General features: G+C 42.5%; 1 protein-coding gene across 8 annotated transcripts in view; it reads right to left on the bottom strand.

Annotated features, from left to right (window-relative positions):
• Nucleotides 1–19,934, bottom strand: part of LOC105682990 (segmentation protein cap'n'collar) — a 90,237-nt gene that overhangs the window by 28,346 nt on the left and 41,957 nt on the right. For all 8 annotated transcript variants that reach the window (XM_012395262.4, XM_012395258.4, XM_020850681.3 and 5 more), the window contains exons 3-5: nucleotides 17,163–17,250; nucleotides 425–744; nucleotides 69–275 (exon numbers count right to left, since the gene is read on the bottom strand). In XM_012395262.4, the coding sequence (XP_012250685.2) occupies nucleotides 69–275; nucleotides 425–744; nucleotides 17,163–17,250 (615 nt within the window). The remainder of the gene's footprint in view (nucleotides 1–68; nucleotides 276–424; nucleotides 745–17,162; nucleotides 17,251–19,934) is intronic.

Here is a 19,934-nt window from a genome sequence, read left to right as displayed (position 1 = left end):
GAGATGTTTCGATTTTCCTTTTGTATCACTTTCGGCGCCGTGCGCTATGATTTTGTGGCGAGACTTACCTGGAATCCACGGTGATGCGGGTGATGCGGGTGATGGGGATGATGGGGGTGATGAAACTGTGGCGTGTGAATCATGTCGGCGGCTGTTCCGGAATCCTTGCTGGTTTCGGAAGGCGACGGTGACGCGCTTTCTCCAGTTTCAGAGCTCTGGTCCTGGCTAGATCCGGAACCTCCTTTTTCCTTCTCGTTCACTACCGGCTTTCCTTTCTACATGAAAATATTACATTTAGCCCAAGATCCCCTGCGCGCAAACACGACCCCCTTCGTTTGAGAGAGAACGGCGAATGAATCGCCGCGTTGCGATCACGTTTTCGAATTTGGATTCGATTTTTGTTCACCACGGTGACGATAATTACCTGGGGCTGAACTTCATCGAGGCCGACGAGTTGCAGAGCTTCCTCGAGACTGAAACCGTCGGGTAGTCCGAGCGAGTCGTTGCTTAGAAGGCCCTCCACTCCCGTGGGTCCTAGGAGACTTCCACCCAGCAGAACAGAGGTGAAATCATTCTCGAGACCCAGAGTATCGTTTAGAGCTAGTGAATCGTCGTCGAGTAAATTTTCTTCACCCAGATTCAAAGGGCTGCCAAGAAGCTGTTCTTCAGGATCTGTTGCGTCCTCGCTACCAGATGCGCTGCTGGTTGTCGACGTTTGTGCGTTCGATTTTAGGATGTACTCGCCTGTAATTAATAGAAAAAAAGAGAAATTAATTATGGAGGGTTCTCGAAATTTGGGAAGTTCGAAATATATGGAACAGATTCATTTTCATTTTCTAATATTCTTTAGTCCTGAAGCGTTTATTCACCTTTGGCACTATATTAGATCCTGAGGGGGATTTGTGCGAAAAGTTTGAGGTAATCCAAAAATCAGAGAGTTCGAATGATATTCACGGACACGACACAAGATACGTCCACAAAAAAACTGTAACCTCGTGCGTGACACATTTTAAAATCCCTGATATTCGCGGGTCATAAACTCCCGCACGATATTCTTTTTCTTTTCATCCCACCATTGAAAAAACCTCGCACCACCGAATTTCACTAATTCCCAAATAACTTTCATTATCATTCACATCATAATCGTTTTTTTTTTACCATCTACAAACGTCATTAGCATCAGATCGACTGTTGTATTCGTCCATTGATGTTTTTTTTTTTTACTATTACAGTTAGTATTTATTGCATTTACACGTAGCAGGAATTGAAGCGTATTTAAAAACGTCCGCGTTAACACTGACTGGTTCCTGAGACTCGAGTTAAAAATTTTTGGGGGTAATAGAGAGAGAGAGAGGGAGAGAGTAAACTGGTATAGGTATACGGAAGGTATAGGTATATACTGGAATACAGAGAGAGGGAAAAAAACAAAAATTTAAAAAAGAGAGAAGGACGAAGGGCGCGCGGATGGGAGGAGGAAGGAATTGGGAAGGGAGAGGCGAACGAGAGGCGAAACGAATGAAGGAGGGAAAGAGGGAAAGAGGGAGAAGGGAGAAGGAAAAACGTAACTAATTGAGAGAGAAATATAAAGGGTGTGTGCCGGAGAGATCCATCCACCTGCTGGTCCCTAGCACTATTCCCTTCGCCGCCTGACGCAACCCTCCGCTGAGCCACGCCCTCGACCAATCGCAGCTCTCGAACCACCCCTATATACAAGCCCCCGTAATTCGCTCTCCTTTCAGATTCCAAAATTGTTTAGAAATTTTACTTGCTCTGTACGCCGAAATTACGTCGACGATTCAGCTTTTTTTTAGGGAGGGGGAGCAAGGGTAGTAAGTACTCTCTCCGAATACATAGATAAATTATTTCTCGTACCCTGTTTCGTCGGGAGCCGGGACAAAAAAAAAAAATCCTCTGTCCCATAACAGCGATAGGAAATCAGCGCTAATTCATAATTTTTTTCCTCATCTCTTCCAAATTCCCATCGCGAGAGCGTAGGCCGAGGACTAGAAAAATGTTATTTTTTAAAAATTGATGCTACAGAGGTCGGTAAGGTGTTCCGCAGTGAAAGAACGTCAGCAGGGTAGCTGCCGAAGGGAAATGTTATTTGAGATAATAATCTCATAAAATAATAACGTTGTGGCAAGTGGGAACCACAGGGTGAAACGAAGTCGAGGTGTAGATCGGTCAGTGGGCACCTGCGTTTGACTTTTCGAGCGGCTTCGAAACTCTTAAGGGATCCCGTAGGAATGCGCGTCCTCTGTCCGAGGCACGGAAGGTGCTGGCAGTTCGGGACGGCTATTAGATTAACAAGTCGAGGCGGGCGCCATTGTCTGCGGCTCGAAAATTCAACCCCTGACCATCGCCACAATGGCTGTCGTAATTTTGGGGAACTTTGGATCCGTGAGGCTAACCGCTGCTGCCGACTTCTTCACTTTGTACTTAGAATTAAAGCATCCCTTAAAACCGCAGAGTTTCAATACAGGCGAACCAACCAGGTGCAGGTGTAATGGAAAGGACAAGCTCAGGAGTTGGTTCTTGAAGCAAAAAAAAAAAAAAAGAAAAAAAAACTATCCATTTTTTTCTCTCGATTCTAATCCGAACGTAGATTTCTGTTAGAATATAAAAACGTATAGCCACTGCACCGTTAATCATAAATGGTTAGTGAAGAATGATAAAAAAGGGGTCTCGTTATGAACTAGATAATTTACACTTTTCTTCTGGTTGGTTATAAAAATCACGATATTGAACAATGATCTTACTTTCTCAGGTGAAAAGAAACGCTTCTTTCTCATATTAAGACTTTTCTTATTCCATAGAGACTTTCAATTAAACATTTTGCATGGTTAATTTATTCCCAATTTCTTGCATGCACGATGCATGACTGTGTCCGAATGATCCGAGGAGAGCGTGCGATTAGTCGGCTCATTATAGAAGGAGTCGATAAAAATGATCGCCTATTGAAAATCGGAATTTGAAAATCGAACGATGCATATCATTAAAATACAGTCGTGACTTTTCACCCGGAATGTAATAATTCAGTGTCCACTGGAGCACGAAAACCATCGATCAAAATTCAGATAAACAACAACCCCCATAACCTCAGCCGGTTGAACCATCATCCCTCTTTTTTTGGTCCACCTAGATATCGTCTCCCTTTCCCTCATCGCAAGTCGTAAAAAGTAACGAACATAATGTTCTACTCCTGTTGAAAAAAAACAGGAAAAAAAATGTAACAAAAATATGAGACGAATATGATAGCCGTCGGTTCGTACGGCGAGTCGGGAAAAAAATTCCAACGAGTGAATATTTTGAGTAATGCTCGGGATATACGACAAAGGATTCGTTAGGACATCGAAATAAATTTTGGTATTGAAATTTTCGTGGGTTTTACCATATACAAGTAGGTATACGATTTTTACATGACTTCGATTACCCGAATTTATACTCTCATGGGATTTTTGGTTGATGAAAAACGCGGTAAGTCGGTCGGTAGAAAAAAGCGCCAGATCATGGTGGATTTTCGGGCGATGCAAAAATCCCTTTCATTCTAACGATACACCTTTGAAGTTATGCCTACAAACTACTTCCTAGACACGAAAATTCTGACAGATCATTTCTCATATTTCACCATTGTTCGGCTAATGGCGTTTTTCCTAATAATATTTCTTGCATTACTTGGCAAAAATTTTTCTTTTTGGCTCTTTTTTTCTTCTACCTTCCGACCAATGCGCCGGGCTATCGTTGGGTCCAATGAACACTAGGATCTATCTATAATACAACTATCTAAGACCAACGCACACCTTCGTATCCTACGATAAATAAAATGTATGAACGTGATGCACGCGCACAGAAGCCTCATTGGGCCCTATGGCGCAGAAATTGGGACCTCTCAAAATCTATACGGCTTAAGCTACGATCCCGATCTTGACAGCATTGTCCCACTAGTTGACAAATATATCCACGACGATTGTACTCGCGTTAGCGACGAAGTCCCGAAATTATTTACAATGGCATATAGCACAACTGTTCGGTTTGACATCTTGTTTTTCAGTTTTCATATCGTACTACTACCGATGATCAACCACTTAAGGATATGTAGTGTAAGTTTTGTTGTAGAAACGGGCGAAATGACCAGCTTCTGCACCTGGCAGCACGAGCTGCTTAAATCGTAATTGCGATCATTAGTATCAATTATTGTTGTAACTGTCAACTCTTTCAACGGTGAGAACTTCCCACAGTTTGGGTGACGAACGCCTATTTTTAAAGTTTTCATTATTTTTAGTCTATAATAGGAGAGGATTTCAATTGTGTAATAAAATTGCGGATGATGGAATATTTGCAATCTCAATAAACGGTGGGAAATTATATCCGTCGAATATCGGTTAAACTCACCTAGATATTCGTAATCCGAAAATTGAATAATCCAAAACGGTTTACACCGGTTTTTATCACAGCACAATTTTTATAAGTCCAGTTTTCATCTAACTCCTGTCACAACTGCAGCGGCCGATAGTTTTTTTGGTTTCTCTAAAAATCTAAACCACCACTATACAAAGAGTCTTCGGTCCAGAATACATCCCTCATGACATATGAGAGTTTTAAGATGCTCCAAAACGCGAATGAATAATAAACGCATTTTTATTTCCACATATTATCGCACGAGCGAATCACTTTGAAATTTTCGAACGAAACTCCCCGCCGTCGCTCAATGACTTGTGAAGGACAAACAAGAAAAACGATTCTGATCTAGTGGATAATTTTTACTCTAATCGATGGAAAAATATATTACAAAATCAAAAATTAATCGAGACATTGGTAGAAGATGAAAGCACTAATTCATAAAATTGTTTCAGTTTTTTACCAGCAAAATTTGAATTGCAATATCATTTATGAAAATTCTGGTGCTTTTCATCACAAGTGTAATAACAATTGTCAAACTATTAACAAATGATCCACAAGATTCTAGTGTAAGATGATTTTGATTGGAGCGGTGCATGTAGTTGACTGATAGAGTATCGCAGAGCAAAGCATTGCCTAACTGGAGCCAGCGGAGGCATTGTCCCAGGGCCGTGGCTCTGCTGTTAAGGAACCAACCAATCAGGACGGGGTTGGCTGTTATACCAATATGGCTGCCAGACAATGTGAGCCGGAGGACTCAGAGCTAGAGGGGGAAGGTCTCTACCCATAATACCATTCTATGACTCCCCGCTGAGCAGGGAGCGTTACCATAGCTTGATCGGTCTACCTCGCTATGCTGCGACAGCCAGGGGTGCATCGCTTCCTCCCAAACCCCAAGTCATTGAGGGACCGATCCACCCTTAACTAGCACTTCCTTTACCTCATACATCCCCTGAATATTCATCGTTGTATCACCAACTATAAGAGCGATCCGCCAAGTACTATCGCTGGTTACTCACTAGGAAGTTAGTTCTATGAAGAACATTTTCCTCATTACAAAGTCATTAGATTCTGGTACTGGATATGTAGAACTTGTGAGTTATATTATAGCTTCTGTTGGGACGATTGTTGGCAGGATATGAGTTGAAGTTAGAAGCAGCTTGAGTGTTGGCATAAAAAAAATCACTGACCTAAGCCACGCCACTGAATTGCCATTGATCCGAAGGGCATTTATAGTCCCAAAATTGGATCCAGTATAATCCTATATAAAAAGACAGTGGCTGAGTGACTAGCAATTCTTAGAGTCAGTCAACGGTCGGCATCAGACCTAGACTTAGATAAAGGTTGTAAACCACTGCTGTTAGATTGTATCTAAATCCTGTCAAATACCTCCTCTATTGATACCCTTTATTCTTGTGTCATCACTCTCACTAGTGCTCGATTCGAGATACTTGCCCACCAACCTCCATCAGATTGCCCGTGTAATTACCACCAATAAGATTGTATTCCAATGTACGTAATATATTCTGGCATAATGTTACTTACAAAGACCTGCTATGCCGGATCAACTATATTGAGCTTCGGAGAATTCAACTCTACCTCTGTCTTACAATCAACTTTGTGCTATTTCCTCTTCCAATGCTATGTCAAAGTTCCAATTCTTATTAGTTAGTAAACTTAAATAATGACAGAAAATTTTCCAACATTTCTCAGAATCTAATCAAGACTTAAGTAGAAATCAGAGAGTGTAGCGGCGCCCTAGCAACAGCAAATGGCGCAGTAGCTAGTCCGACAGGTTTATAAATGATGCTTAATATTATACAGAGAACTTGAGCCCTCCGCTATCTTTTACCAGTAACATCACGAGTTTCATCTATCTCGGTATATCTTTGGAATAAATTTATCTAGAGGATTTGGAGTAGCTGTTATTTTTTTTGCTATTTCGATAAGAAACATTTCGGAACATTTTTCTGTAACATCGTCGTACATGCTAGGTAAAAGTGTGGTCACGATGCATGAGTAATAATCTCATTGATAGGATTTGATTAATATGTCGACTACGAGAGAGAGGGACATGGGAGTAGGGAAGAGCCGAGTGTTGCAGAGGTTTCGTCGAAGCAGAGAGTGCCTCAGCATCTATTGTTCTCCGATCACTCAGCCTTTGTCTGGTTTGGAGGATATTCCCACTGGTTTTTTATCCCGTCCTTCTCCCAGTGCCCTTTATTTTTGGGTCAGTGAAAAAAACTTCTCTCGCACCATTCCCTTATATTAACTACACCCCATACCTGCGAAGACCCATATATTTCAATTCCCCGATTTTACGCCTTCTCCAATTTTTTTTCAAATTTCCATTTGTTTCGTTTTTTCTCTTTATCTTTTTCAGCAGAAAATCTTGCATCTAATGTTTATCGAAAAATTAAATTGAAATTACTAGGCAAACGATACCAATTTCCCTCGTGATGTGCTTTACTTTTATGCGTTGCCTAGAAAATTTGCCATTCTCAATTCAAGCTGCTTACACCAATCTCAAAATTATCGTGTTCACGATCTATAACTCGAGTATTGTTGAATAATGCATGAGAATACGTACATACAGTGGCGAGTTTTTCGATTCATAATAATACCGCATGGGGAATTGATTTATTAACTGATAAGTGCAAATCACTGCGTGCTACACCCATGCCTAGGCAAAATCTAACATAACAATATATGTTAGGTGTTGTGGAACCGCTGCTAAAGAACAGAACTAGAGGACACGAGCACCCCGTCTACGGTAAATAATAGTGGCGGCATGAAGTTGTGCTTTCACTGCATTGTGAAGCCTTCTATAAAAAAAATCAATGATAGATTTCTCCAAAAGATATAATAGCGCAGGGTTTTGAATATTACATTCAACAGAAATCGAGGCATTAAGTTCATACGTGAATTCGGATCACATATATATACATTTTACGCGAAGCGTTTCAATGCCCATCCAGGATGAACGTTGATTATCATACATCCACACACACAGACTTTTTTGGCTCCGTAATTCATTTCTTGACGTACAAAACGATCATCGCTATAACGGATATCAATGACCGGAATGATACCTACGCCAAGGTATCCTAAATTACCTGCAAGTTAATCTAATTAGTGGAATAATATCAACGCTAAAAGTGTCGGTCATTGTTGGGATCGTAAGTGTAATGTAGCACAAGTGAATAGAGATCTGTAAGAATATCACACCTTGCCTGCCAAACAAACAGTCAGCAGATTTATAAGTCGAGTGCGTTACGCTCCAGTTGTAACGACGGTAAATTAATGCACGCGCTTTTCGATGGGAATCGTAAAACTTCACCCCTATATCGATCAAACTACGCATTGATACTAAAACGACGAAAATAGACGTCGTGCAGGACGTAAGCGAATGAAAAATTAGCGCAAGTCGAACCGACCGACTACTTCTTACGGATATAAGAATAACCCTGGAGGATGATGAGACCAAAATGTGGATAAGTCAATTAAATGGAACTGGAAGTCAGGCCACGATTAGACGTATATCCTGGAGAATAGAGTGTTGAAAAATTTGTTAAACCAGGTCAAAGACCTGTAGATAGGAGTAGCTTACAGGAGTAGGCACAAGTCATTCTGGATTGTTGTGCCCCGTCAATGACCATTGTTGCCACCTCATAGTATGACTTACACTCTTGGGATGTTGCTTGCATTTTTAGATACCGTTGGAATGTTAACCTCTGGTAGCCACTGCACGGTCATCGCGTCAATGATGAGGTAGGTCTTCTCATCACATTACCTCGCAAAAGTGTACAGCTCAAACGTGTGAAAATTTGTCGTTCGAATGAAAAGAAACTTGCGTGTTAAAAGCGAAACCGAAGTAGCCGATAATCGCGAACACTCCCAGCTAGTTCCGGGTTCCAGGATCATCGTCGTCGGCGAGTTTCCAATACCACGCTCGATTTTCAACATTTCTAGTATCGGACCAATTTTCATAAATATCTTCGTCTGTCCAGCAACGGTTCGTACATCACTGTAGCTACGGTAGTTACCCTTCACGATTCGAACATCCTTAGCGCGAGAGGAAAAGATCGTTGTCGACAAGCGTCAAATAAATCATGTAATTTACTGGGTGATAACTGCAAGATTGTAAAATTTATCCACATGTAATACAGGACTTATGCCGACACGGCAATTCGTTCCCACTTTAAGAAACTCAACCGATGCAGCGTTCGCTTCAATAACGATTTCGCGTATCGATTTAACAAAAAAGTGATTTGGACTACCGATTACTTCGAAAGAAAATAAAAATAAAAAGAAAACGAAACGAGAATTCGTTGATCGCGAACCGCAGTTTGAGAAAAAAAACGTTACACAAGGTTGTTATTACCTTGATATTCTCCGCTACTCATTGTCAGTGCACCAGGTTTCAAGGTTGATTTAATTTTTAATTTTTCTCTATTTTTTTTTTTTTTTTTCTTTGTGCAACAAGTATACATATATATTCCCTTCCTTTTTGCACTTGTACGTTTTTATCCTTATGTATATAGGGATACGTAGCATTCGACATACAATGTTTGCAAGGTTCGCGCGGGCTTCTTCAGCCGGACGTGTACGTTGACGATCGGAGAGCTCGTCTTGAGATGTGAATGAGGATCGAAAGAATTTCTCGCTTCCTTATTTTCTCGGAACTCGTCTCGAAGCGGTTCAACGTTTGGAATATATTTTTAGGAGGTTTAATAATGACGCGTTGCTATACATACAGTCTCGGAAGATAAAAATCTGTGATCGTTGAACAGCGCGAAGATTTCAGAGCGCTGTGTCGTTCATCGGGCGTTAAAGCGGCGCAGGGTTTTCGGATAAAATTGAACCCTTTCGAGTCGTAGTTAGTGGCGGAATAAAAGACAAAATTAGACCCTCGTACACCGACGTCTGTGACTACGTGACTTTGTTTGGTTAGGAAGAGAACTTTGTTACTTTTTTATACCGGCTAAAGATTTCTCAGGAAAGTCCTCGTACAAAAAATGGCCCTATGCAATAATGACAGGTTAGAGCTGGGTGGAGAGGGCATCTAAAAAGGGCTAATGGCACTTCAGGTGACAGGCTGACCTCAACCCCTCTGCAGTCAGATACATATCTAGCCTAAACCAACACGTCCGAGAGAACTCGGGGGCTCTTGATCCTCATTGTTTAACGTTGAGCTTTGCATTCTTCACTTTTTGTATTTCCAAATTTACTTTTTAAAATATATTGTATCTATGATGCGAACAAATATGTACCCGGGTTAGTAACGGAATTTCATGAATTAGGTCACGGATAGACGACGCTGTCGGAAAACTTGAAATTTTTCACAACCTTTGAAAATTAGGATCGATGAAGTAAAAGAAAAAAAAAAGGAATGAATAAATAAATAAATAAATATAAGAATAAAAAGGGAGAGGCCGTATCGAGTTGGCCGGATGGTTTTTGTGGCGTAAAACCATACCGTACACCCCCTTAAATGAAACTTTGAGGGTCCGAATGATTTGCAAAATCCTTTCTATAACAACGTTCGTATATATATTCCATCGTATCTGCATCAGGTAAAAAGTAGTGGAATTCATAAAAGGTGAAGAGGCATTGTATCAGCTACAGGCCGATGGTATGTATTCCGAAAAGCCTCGGTCTAGCGAAGTTTAATTTTTCATTGGCATTGACACGTCGTTATTTATTAGTAAACGTGCGTGCATACGGCCGTTTCGTAACACAGGTTTTATGTAAATGTTTTAATCCTCGGGGAATTGAAACGTCTTTGATAAAATTCAGCTGTCCAAATCCCTACGGGGTATATGAGCCGCAACGACGACGAATTCCCCAACACTATTCAGAATATTTTCGAAGCTTTTCACGAACCGACGATCACCGCCAATCGAAACGCGAACACATTTGTTCTCTCCGAAGCGATTCGAGCACATCGAGGCGTTGATATAAAATTCCGCGCATACGTAATCTGAATTTCCCTGTAAAATGAATCGAACGTACTTCCAATTTTAACGGAAATCGTCGGACGAGGGGTACCATTTTCTTTTTCCTCTCGAATAGCTTGGAGGCGCATTAAAACGGTATCGTTGTTTTCTCCGATTGGTATATATGGAAGTAGAGGGAATCGAGGTTGGGTTTGAACTTACAACGCGTGGTGAGCCATGATATGAGTAATGGTGTGTACTCGTGTAACAGGGGTGGTTGTCGCAAGTCACGATACCCCGATGTTCCAACCCCCGAGTAGGTTCCGCGTTATGGATGCCTCGCCAGGCGGCAAAGGCGAGAGCAGCTGCCCCCGGGGTTGGGTAGAAAACCCCGAGGGATTCTAGCGGGGCAGACTAACATGGCGGAACACGGATAGCTCCAAATATTGATTCTCTTGTGGGACGAAAAAGTGATCTGAATTACAATGAGCATCTACCAAAGGAGTCTGAGTTCCTTCCTGCAGGTTGCCCTCGTACACGACACTCGCGACTTCGAATCCGCTAGAAAAATTGCAATGTAATTTGAGAGGAGAAAAGTTTCGCGTCGTTCCTTAGAACGCGCGTTTGTTCCGTACAGCCGACGTACGACTGAAAAATTAATTATTCGACAAAATGTCAATGCGACCTGCACAGAAGTTTTGAGGGGAAAATCGTTCCGAGGTTGGAACTGTACACAGCGGCAGACGAGGTATACGTCTGACGAGATAAAAAAGAAAAAGGAAAAAATGTAATAAAACAAACAAAACCAAGCAATTTCCTTAAAACATTTCGTAGGCGTGGCCGTTTCCCGGTGTCACGCGTACGTCGTTTATAATTCCCGTTCTTGGTCCAAGTCCGTGTGTATTATACTTTTTGCATTCGACAATTTATTCTGTCTTTTGCGAAGCTGAGGTGAAAATTTTTCGCTACGGTTTAACGTATTTCTGATATAAAATTAGAAAAGATCAAGGAAATGGTAAGGAACGTATAATGTATCCCACCACAAGCGTGTCGTTGGAGGAAACGTGTTGTAATTAAAAGATCGTTAATATCAATATAATTTTGGTTGTATGTACGGCAAGTCACCACATATTCTTGGGTAGCATGATTTCTACAAAAGAAAAAAAAGAAAAAAAAATTTATTCATACGCTAGAATTGTTCTTAATTTTTGGAGCAACGTGTAGCTTGATTAGTCTGTTTCACAAGTAGGATCCATTATGAGTAATAACGTCGAACATAAATATTGAATATATTTTTAACTTACGCCGTTAAAAATCCGATTTTATGTATGGTGTACATTATGTAAGGTGGGGTAAAAAATTTAACTGAACATTGTCGACTGGCGAACTACACAGCTAATTGAATCGAATTCTCGTATGAGTATAATTGTCGCATTACGCATTAGCACAAGTTTTTAGTGCCCAGGAAATGGAACAGGAAGTTGACAGTTTAGTATCTTCATTGAATCCGACACGGTGCGCTATTATACGTACTTTTTCAATTGTTCAATGAAACCCCCAGAAAATCACCGAGGCAAAGAAATGGTGCGATCGCTCGAATCTCAATCAACTCCAAAAATTTGAAGGCACGAAGATTTCTTGCTTTTAGAATCGATAAATTGGCGATAACTCGATCAATTTTATCGATAGATCAATTTTACTTCCGGATTTGGATTCCTGAGATCAAAATACGTAAGAATAGCGTAGGAACTTCAATTGGAAAAAATATTGATTTTTGACCCCAAAATCGAGAAAACTCCAAGGGGTACCCCTTACGATTTTTTCAATTTTTGGCCAAAAATTTTTATTTTTTAAAATCGATCGTATGGCACTTTTCTTACGTATTTTGACCTCAGGAACGCGAATCCGTTGAGTAAATTGAGCTACGAATTTTTCTAATCGAGTTATCTCAATTTTTCTGCCCCAAAAAGTGAAAAATTGGCGATAACTCGATAAATTTTATAGATAGATCGATTTAACTTGTGAATTCGGATTCCTGAGATCGAAATACGTAAGGATAGCGTATAAAATGAAATATTTTTTTTCGGTCCAAAATCGACAAAATTTGAAGGGGTACCCCTTTGGATTTTTTCGATTTTTGGGCGAAAATTCAAGTATTTCAAAAATCGTTCGCAAGACACTTTTCTTACGTATTTTGACCCCAGGAACACGAATCCGTTGAGCAAACTGAGCTAAGAATTTTTCCCGTCGAGATATCCTCGATTTTTCACTTTTGGGATCGACGAATTGGCTATGTAACTCGATCAATTTCGAAGATAGATCAATTTGACTCCCAGATTCGGATCTCTGAGATCAAAATACATATGAATGGCATAGGAAATCCAATTAAAAAAAATATCGATTTTTTACCCCAAAATTGACAAAAGTCCGAGGGAACAAACACACCAATATTCGTCAATTCCAATCACTCCCGTACATATGCCACATGTTGAACGAAATGGATCTCCAATCGGACTACTGCTCCAGAGAAATATATCCGATGAATTTTCCGTCTTTCAATTCATACGTCAAATTTCTTTTCCTTCTCAAAGTCGTCATGTTTCGTTCCCCGATCGGTGTCTCTTTTTCCGGTCGAAGGAAAGGGGGGAACGCGGTTTCCGGCCCGATCATCAGCTCCGAATTCGAATAACTTCAGGTAATATCGCGTGGTTCGCAATCCGTCCTACGAACTACACACGGATCGTGTACCTTCATCGATGAAGGCGGAGACTAAAAAATCATACGCCCATTAACAATTTGTCCCCCGGTATATATGTGACCCTCTTCCTGCAGCCTTATGCGCGCGTGGAAGGCACATCGGACTGCAATAGCCGCTGCAGCTGTGCAGAGGGACTCGAGTCCGTGCACTCCATGATGCGAGGTACGTACCTACCTACCTACATTTCGATGGATCGTAGGACGAGGTTATCTACCGTACGCTCTACGAATAACAATAAAACTAGAAAATATTCATCTCGGAGGATCGAACGTGGCGGGACAAGAGGACCTCGTGGGTGGCCGAACGATCATCGGAACGTACCTACGTATACCTATACACACACCGTCCGAATATGAGTTTCGCCACATACGGGAGGCCCGCGCGTGTTTACCGATAATCCATCAATCCGGTATGTAGGTATAAGACTCTGATATCCGCGATCCATTGTCAGATCGAAAGTCAGCTGACGCCAGCAACCGACGGACATTAAAACGATCTCCACCCGGCTACCGAGCACTGCAGCACGTGCTGATTTTTCTCGTGTATACATACGATTACATCACACAACGCGTATTCACTGTACGTACGCGCGTTCCGTTTATTCCTCGGTGTCTGTCCCCATTATCAATGAAACAGAAAAAAAAGAAACAAAAAAAAAAATTCGAGAGGAATGCGATGTATTCAGCGAGGCAGAAAAAACCATTGCGTACAGATGATATAGGTAGGTATGTACACATATTTTCGTCACATTTCATGTACGTACCATTTGAATGAATATTCATGAGTTTAGATCTCTTCGAAATAATTTGTCTTTTCGAATTGACTAGATATACGAATAATTCCGATCCATCGATCCAACGATCATAATTTCGTGATTAATAAAATTAGGGCGAATATACACAAGACTGACATGAATGCGAAGAAAGAGATCAGGTACAGCATCGATACAGCCGAACGTTCATTTTCGTAGAAATCGAAATCGAGTCAATATGTCTACCGCTAATTCATTCGACGTGGCGAGGCTTTTTACTATTTTTTTTCTTTCGCACCGCTGCAGGTACGGCCGGTATATATCGGAAGATGAGCACGATCAATCGCGGCCTATCGATTGGCATCAACGTTTCGTGAAACGCCTCTGGTTATATTACCCGTGAAAGTTTTTTTTTTCTTTTTTTTTTTTTTCTCTCTTTTCCATCCTTGAATAATATATCGAATAGATCCGCGCGGCGTTAGAGCAAGGGGTCAAAAAAAAAAAAAAAACGTCGCCGGACTTCGATACGTCACTACCGAGATTTTGTTCAATTTTTTTCGTCTCTCTCCCTCTCCCTCTCTTCTCTCTCTAACGTCAGAATCGCTGCAGTATCTATATTGTAAAGTTTGGACTGTGATCGCCAACATTAGGAATTGATCGAGGTGATTTTTTGGTTCTATACAGCAGATCAACGATCGCGATACGATCTATATACCTACTGCATTTACGTCTCAACCCTTATACATAAACTGAGATTCGATCGAATCGCTCGATCGACACAAACTGCAGAGCATGGAGTATCGGGCGTAAGAAATAAATGAATCTTATAATCCAAAGATCGGCGGCAAATCCTGAGACTCATTACCGAGCAATCTGTGCGCTGATCAAATGTTCGTCTCTGCGCGGTATAATAAGAAGGTATATATACGCACAAAGATATTACGCGTTCTACTGTACGCGACGTTCGTGTGCAGGTATCTACAGATACGTTACATATCCCGTGCTGCAGGCGCATACGTGTAAAAATATTCATTCAAAATGGCGGCGTTTGATTAATGGATCAATGCTCTTGTGGCCCGAAAGGTGCAACGCCGATACACGCTGTTATATGGTATACATATATTCGTTCGTTACATACAGGCGTATACTACCTATACATAGCCAGCAGCTGAACCGACGATAGATAGAAATAACAAAAATGCTTTCATCGATCTTATATTCGGAGTAATTACATTTTGCAACGCGTTCGTATACAACAACATCTATAACGTATCAATAAAACATCGGAATATATTATTTCGAGCACACTCGGTATAGCGACGAGTACACGTCCGCGTTGAACAATTAACCGTATACAATATATACCATACAACACGGTCCAAAAATCACGGAAATCGAATCGAGGATTGAAGAGAAAAAAAAAAAAAAACATCCAAGCTATTGATTGACGCAAATGTGATCGGTCGGGGGGTTGCGAGGTGAACGACGCGTCATAGCGTCGTCGTATCTTCGCGTTCTGTACTCGTACGTACGTACTTATAAGGAGCTTCGTGTGTATCCCATATCAGATGTACGTCGAGGTACATAATTTTTCAAGCCGTGTGGTGTACCTATATTACCGTACGCAGCTAATACACCCGCGGACGTAATAGGAGGGGCTAATTAAAAAGCTAATCAATCGACGAGTACAAGACGCCCACGGCTATATGGCGATCCGAACGATCAAAGGCTAGCTACTACCTCGTCTATAAATCGTCTGTGCAGCTGCCGCGCATATATCCCATGCGTATATTTAACACAGTCTCAAATATCGATGAATTTCGTCATTACCGAAAACGATTTTCTTTACTCCGATTGTATACCTGCCCCCTCTGACTGCACGACCTCGATTTTCGGCTACACGAAGGTGGTTTCGGGTTCGATCTTTGTTTAATGAATAATACGGCGCTTGAAAATTTACCGGCCGTATAGGAACCGGCGGTGCCCGTTCGAGAACGGTATAAGGTAGAGAGGAGGATGGGTACGAAAACTATATGGAAGCGCTCGGAGCCTGTCTAGTCGAAAGTAATTAAATGCAGGGGGGGAGGACGAGGGGAGTCGGTGCGCGGTACCAACGTTGAGATTCGATTGGAGGGGGGGAGGAATTACGAGAGGGACGAAGGAGATAGAAGGGGGGGAGGTAAGAGGACGCGGTGGTATAGAGGGGAAAATCTGGACGAGAAGGGGAAGAGGAAGAGAGGGCGTTCCTCGAGCCACTCCCCACGTTATCCGGAACTGCTGCGCGCCCAGACTCCGCAGGAGGGTCCCCCCCCCGATCCAACAACTCTCCTCGTATCGTTCTTCTCCTATACGAAATCACGTATATATATATATATATATATATCGTTATTTTATTACAACGAGGATATGGAAATCGTCCGAAACTTTTGCTGCAAGGGTTGAATTTTCACCGAAAAGCTCAGAATGTCTGACGGCGTCACTGTTACCGTTCGAGCGATGGTGTATGTATAGGTAGTGAAACAGGTATATACCATAATCAACATTTGCGTAGGTGGATTAATTAAACCGGGCGCAATGACTGAGAACTTTTTACCGTTCAATTCATTACGGAGACGATCGGCGATCGATCGATTTTATTTTATTGACCAGATGCCGAGCTTCGAAACGACGATAACCGCAACCCACTGGCGTGACATTGGTGATATACACGAGAGGTAATTATATAACTAAGAAGAATAACGTACCGCCACCGATGTTTTTGCTCCTAATTTCAATTCGTTTTTTTTTTCTCTCCGCATTTCAGTACAGCGTAAGTAGAAGTTTCTGAATTTTTTCAAAAAAAAAAAAAAAAAGAAAGAAGTATAAAAAATGTGTTACACGAAGACGGATCTGTGGGGATGTTGGCCGCAGGGGTCCTCTTTCCGCGTATAATTGTACAGAATATAACCGTCCGCCGTATAGGTGGTTCGTAATATCGTCGTGTTTAAGTTTGTGTTTATGTTAATAACGTCGACGGGGTGCGGCTGTAGACGACCAGGTGCAGAGAGTTCCGCTTATATGCTGGAAATCAGGCGGCACCACCTTGTCCGAATTATTATCGTGTACCTACAAATTACTGCCTTAATTTTACAAGGTTTGCGCCCAGCGTGCGCTCACCGTATATAAACAATGAATCGATAATTCCGGTACACATCCCTCTCTCTCTGTACATACGGCTGTATTCAAAACGTGGAATGATATAGGTATACGTACGCCGAAAAATCGAATGTGAAATCCTGACGGATGAAAAAGTATAATATCAGAGTGAAAAACTCACCGGTTTCCAAATCAATGGTGTAAGGAAGTCCGGCCCACGGATCGACGTCCTCGGTTCGATTTTTTTCAACATCCTTGGCGATGGATTCCTGAAATGAGCAGGTACAACGTTTGATATTTTTCGTTTGTATACAAATACGTCGGAACCGATCGACCAGGTTCCGCGTTCGATTCGAAACGGGGTGACGAGTGCGGAAGAGTGCGTTTGAAAGATATAATACGTGACGCTGCGTCGTCGTGAGAGCTCATCGTCGTAGACGATATCTACCCTCGGCACGATCCACGACGAGTCAGCAGCGATGAAGTACAGTAACGTAGAAGCGGAATAAGCGTATACGCAGCGTAAGGCCGCAGAGGGGTAAATCGTCGCGTCGCGTCTTCTTTCGTTTCATTATTCGTTACAAGGACCGAGGCGATGTCCCTCGGGACCTCGGGATACATAAGAATACCCTATACGTATAAAATACTCGCGTTGAAAGATTGTTTTTTTTTTTTTCCACGAGAGCGGTGACGGGGATGATTGCGAGTATTGTTACACGGACTCGTCACTCGTCGTTCACAAACCGGGGGAAGATCTTCGTCTCGCGTTCGACAACAATATGTATACGAAGCGTCCCGAAACGCACATCTCGTCGTACACCCTCCCCGATACGACACCATACGGCGCACAACGTTCCTCGATCTCCCTTTTGCCCGAGCTTCGTGGCTCTCCGATGCCTGCAGGTAATCGTTCGGGCCAATTAAACGGACGCGCGGCGCGCACCACGCGACACGTAGGTGTATAGGTATATACACCCTTACACACAATACGAGAAAAGGATATTTTCATCGCTTCGTAACACACGGCTGCTTTGAAAAGTCATATAAGACCGAGTCACGTTTTTGACGGGAGGTAGAAAAAAAAATACGTACAAAGTTATAGGTACGTTTATATACCTGTACCCGTCACATTCCATATAATTTTTATACCGCGACGCGGTTCCTCCGATCTCTTTACGATCCGAATACGAAAAGACAAAATTTCATCGGCTTACGATTGGACGCGAATCGCGTGCGACGTTGTTCCGGAAGTGCGGGAATCCGCGTTCGAATAGATCTGTCGACGTTCCATTTCAAGTTCGTTACAAATGTAACCAACGAATTGACCTTAGTGACCCCGAGGAGAGCCTGGCCGCGAACGGGTAGATATATATATATATACACAGCACCGCGGTACTGTACAGTGAAATGAGTTTAATGAAAACAGCATTGTGTCGTGACCATTAATCATAGCCGCGGGTTCCGATACCATCCATCCCGAGCGTGATGTATTGTTGCGTGCCGACCGCGGGGCCCCCCTGCTACATCGGAGGGGTTTTTGAATACGAAACCACCCTCGGATATACTCGGCTCACTCCTCCCGCGCACTCCCGTACTCCGCCTCCGCCTCCGCCGCACTCTCCCCCGCCACTCCGTGGTTTACGTGCGTGCGTCTGTATACATATATGTATGTATACATACAAAGAGACTCTTCGACTCTTCGCGAGCCGCGGAGGGCCGGGGCTCTTCGACTCTCTCGTTATATCGTAATTACGCCACGAATTCATTACCAGAGATCAAAGGCGAAAAAGCGAAAAAGCGAAAACCCCGGCCACTTACGCACGAATTGTAATATACGTACGTTTCGTGACCCTGGGACACGGTGTACGTATTTATACCGGTGTGTTTTTCGCTCTAATTGAACATTTCTTTGTTTTTTCTTTCTCCCTTTTACTTCTTAGGCGTATTTTGTTGTTTCGTTGCGGTTTTTTCACGCCGCGATAACTGTGTACACAGAGGGCAGCGTCGATAGTTTGTAAAATATTTCGTTTATCATTACGCGTTTTTGTTGTATTATAAATGGGATTGTGATCTCGTACGATCCATTCCGACCGGTGTAACGATCATTATTATTATTTTATCTTCATTTAATTCTCGGTCCGTTCTACAATGGAGGTCTCTGTCATCGACGAACAGACGGTCGGACATTTCTGGCATAGCTCTCAATTAAGCGGGCAGGCTGACTATCCGGCTGTCACTATATACCATCGTCCGGTCGACGCGAGGGCGAAGGAGGCAGAGGTGAAGAAGAAGAAGAAGAAGTAGAAGAAGAAGAAGATGAGGAACCTCGGGAGGACCATGTAAACGACGAACGTTATAACCCACCTCAACCTTCGTCGTTACAATATAACGAATACATATATACGTGTATACGCACGCACGCACGCACACACCCATATGTATGAAAATCAATGCCATCCGTTCTTTGAAACTCCTGACATGCGTTCATCCCCCGTGTACGCGCGTATGTGACGTCGGTGCACACATTGATTAGTTTTAAATAGTATACACGAGAGTATAGGAGCTACGCTCGAAGCCGTATCATCCAAAGCTGCAAAATGGTGCCAGTCACGGTTCTCCGATCCCCCGAACGCTCGCCCCCTCCTGCCAAGAGAGCTGCGCGAGCCTTGTCATACGATAGGCCGCAGCTTTGGGGCGAAAGGTCCTACCTACGTGCTTTGACTCGGTATCGGTCGGGGGTGAAATAAACGAGCGACGTTCCAATCTTTGTCGTCTACCGGTGCGTTTGTAGGCTCGTCGCCCGGAAACTATAGGAGGAGCGCTGGCTCGCGAAATTCAATCGCGGTATATGGATATTAAAACGTGCCGCAATATTAAGCATGCAGATCTGTAATCGGAACGCGACGTTCGATGGAAACTTGATTTTTAAAATGAGCGAGACATCGTCGGGGTT

Source organism: Athalia rosae, chromosome 1 (assembly GCF_917208135.1).
Source record: "Athalia rosae chromosome 1, iyAthRosa1.1, whole genome shotgun sequence".
In the NCBI taxonomy this organism is placed as follows: Eukaryota; Metazoa; Arthropoda; class Insecta; order Hymenoptera; family Athaliidae; genus Athalia; species Athalia rosae.
This window is presented reverse-complemented; position numbering and strand designations above follow the sequence as displayed.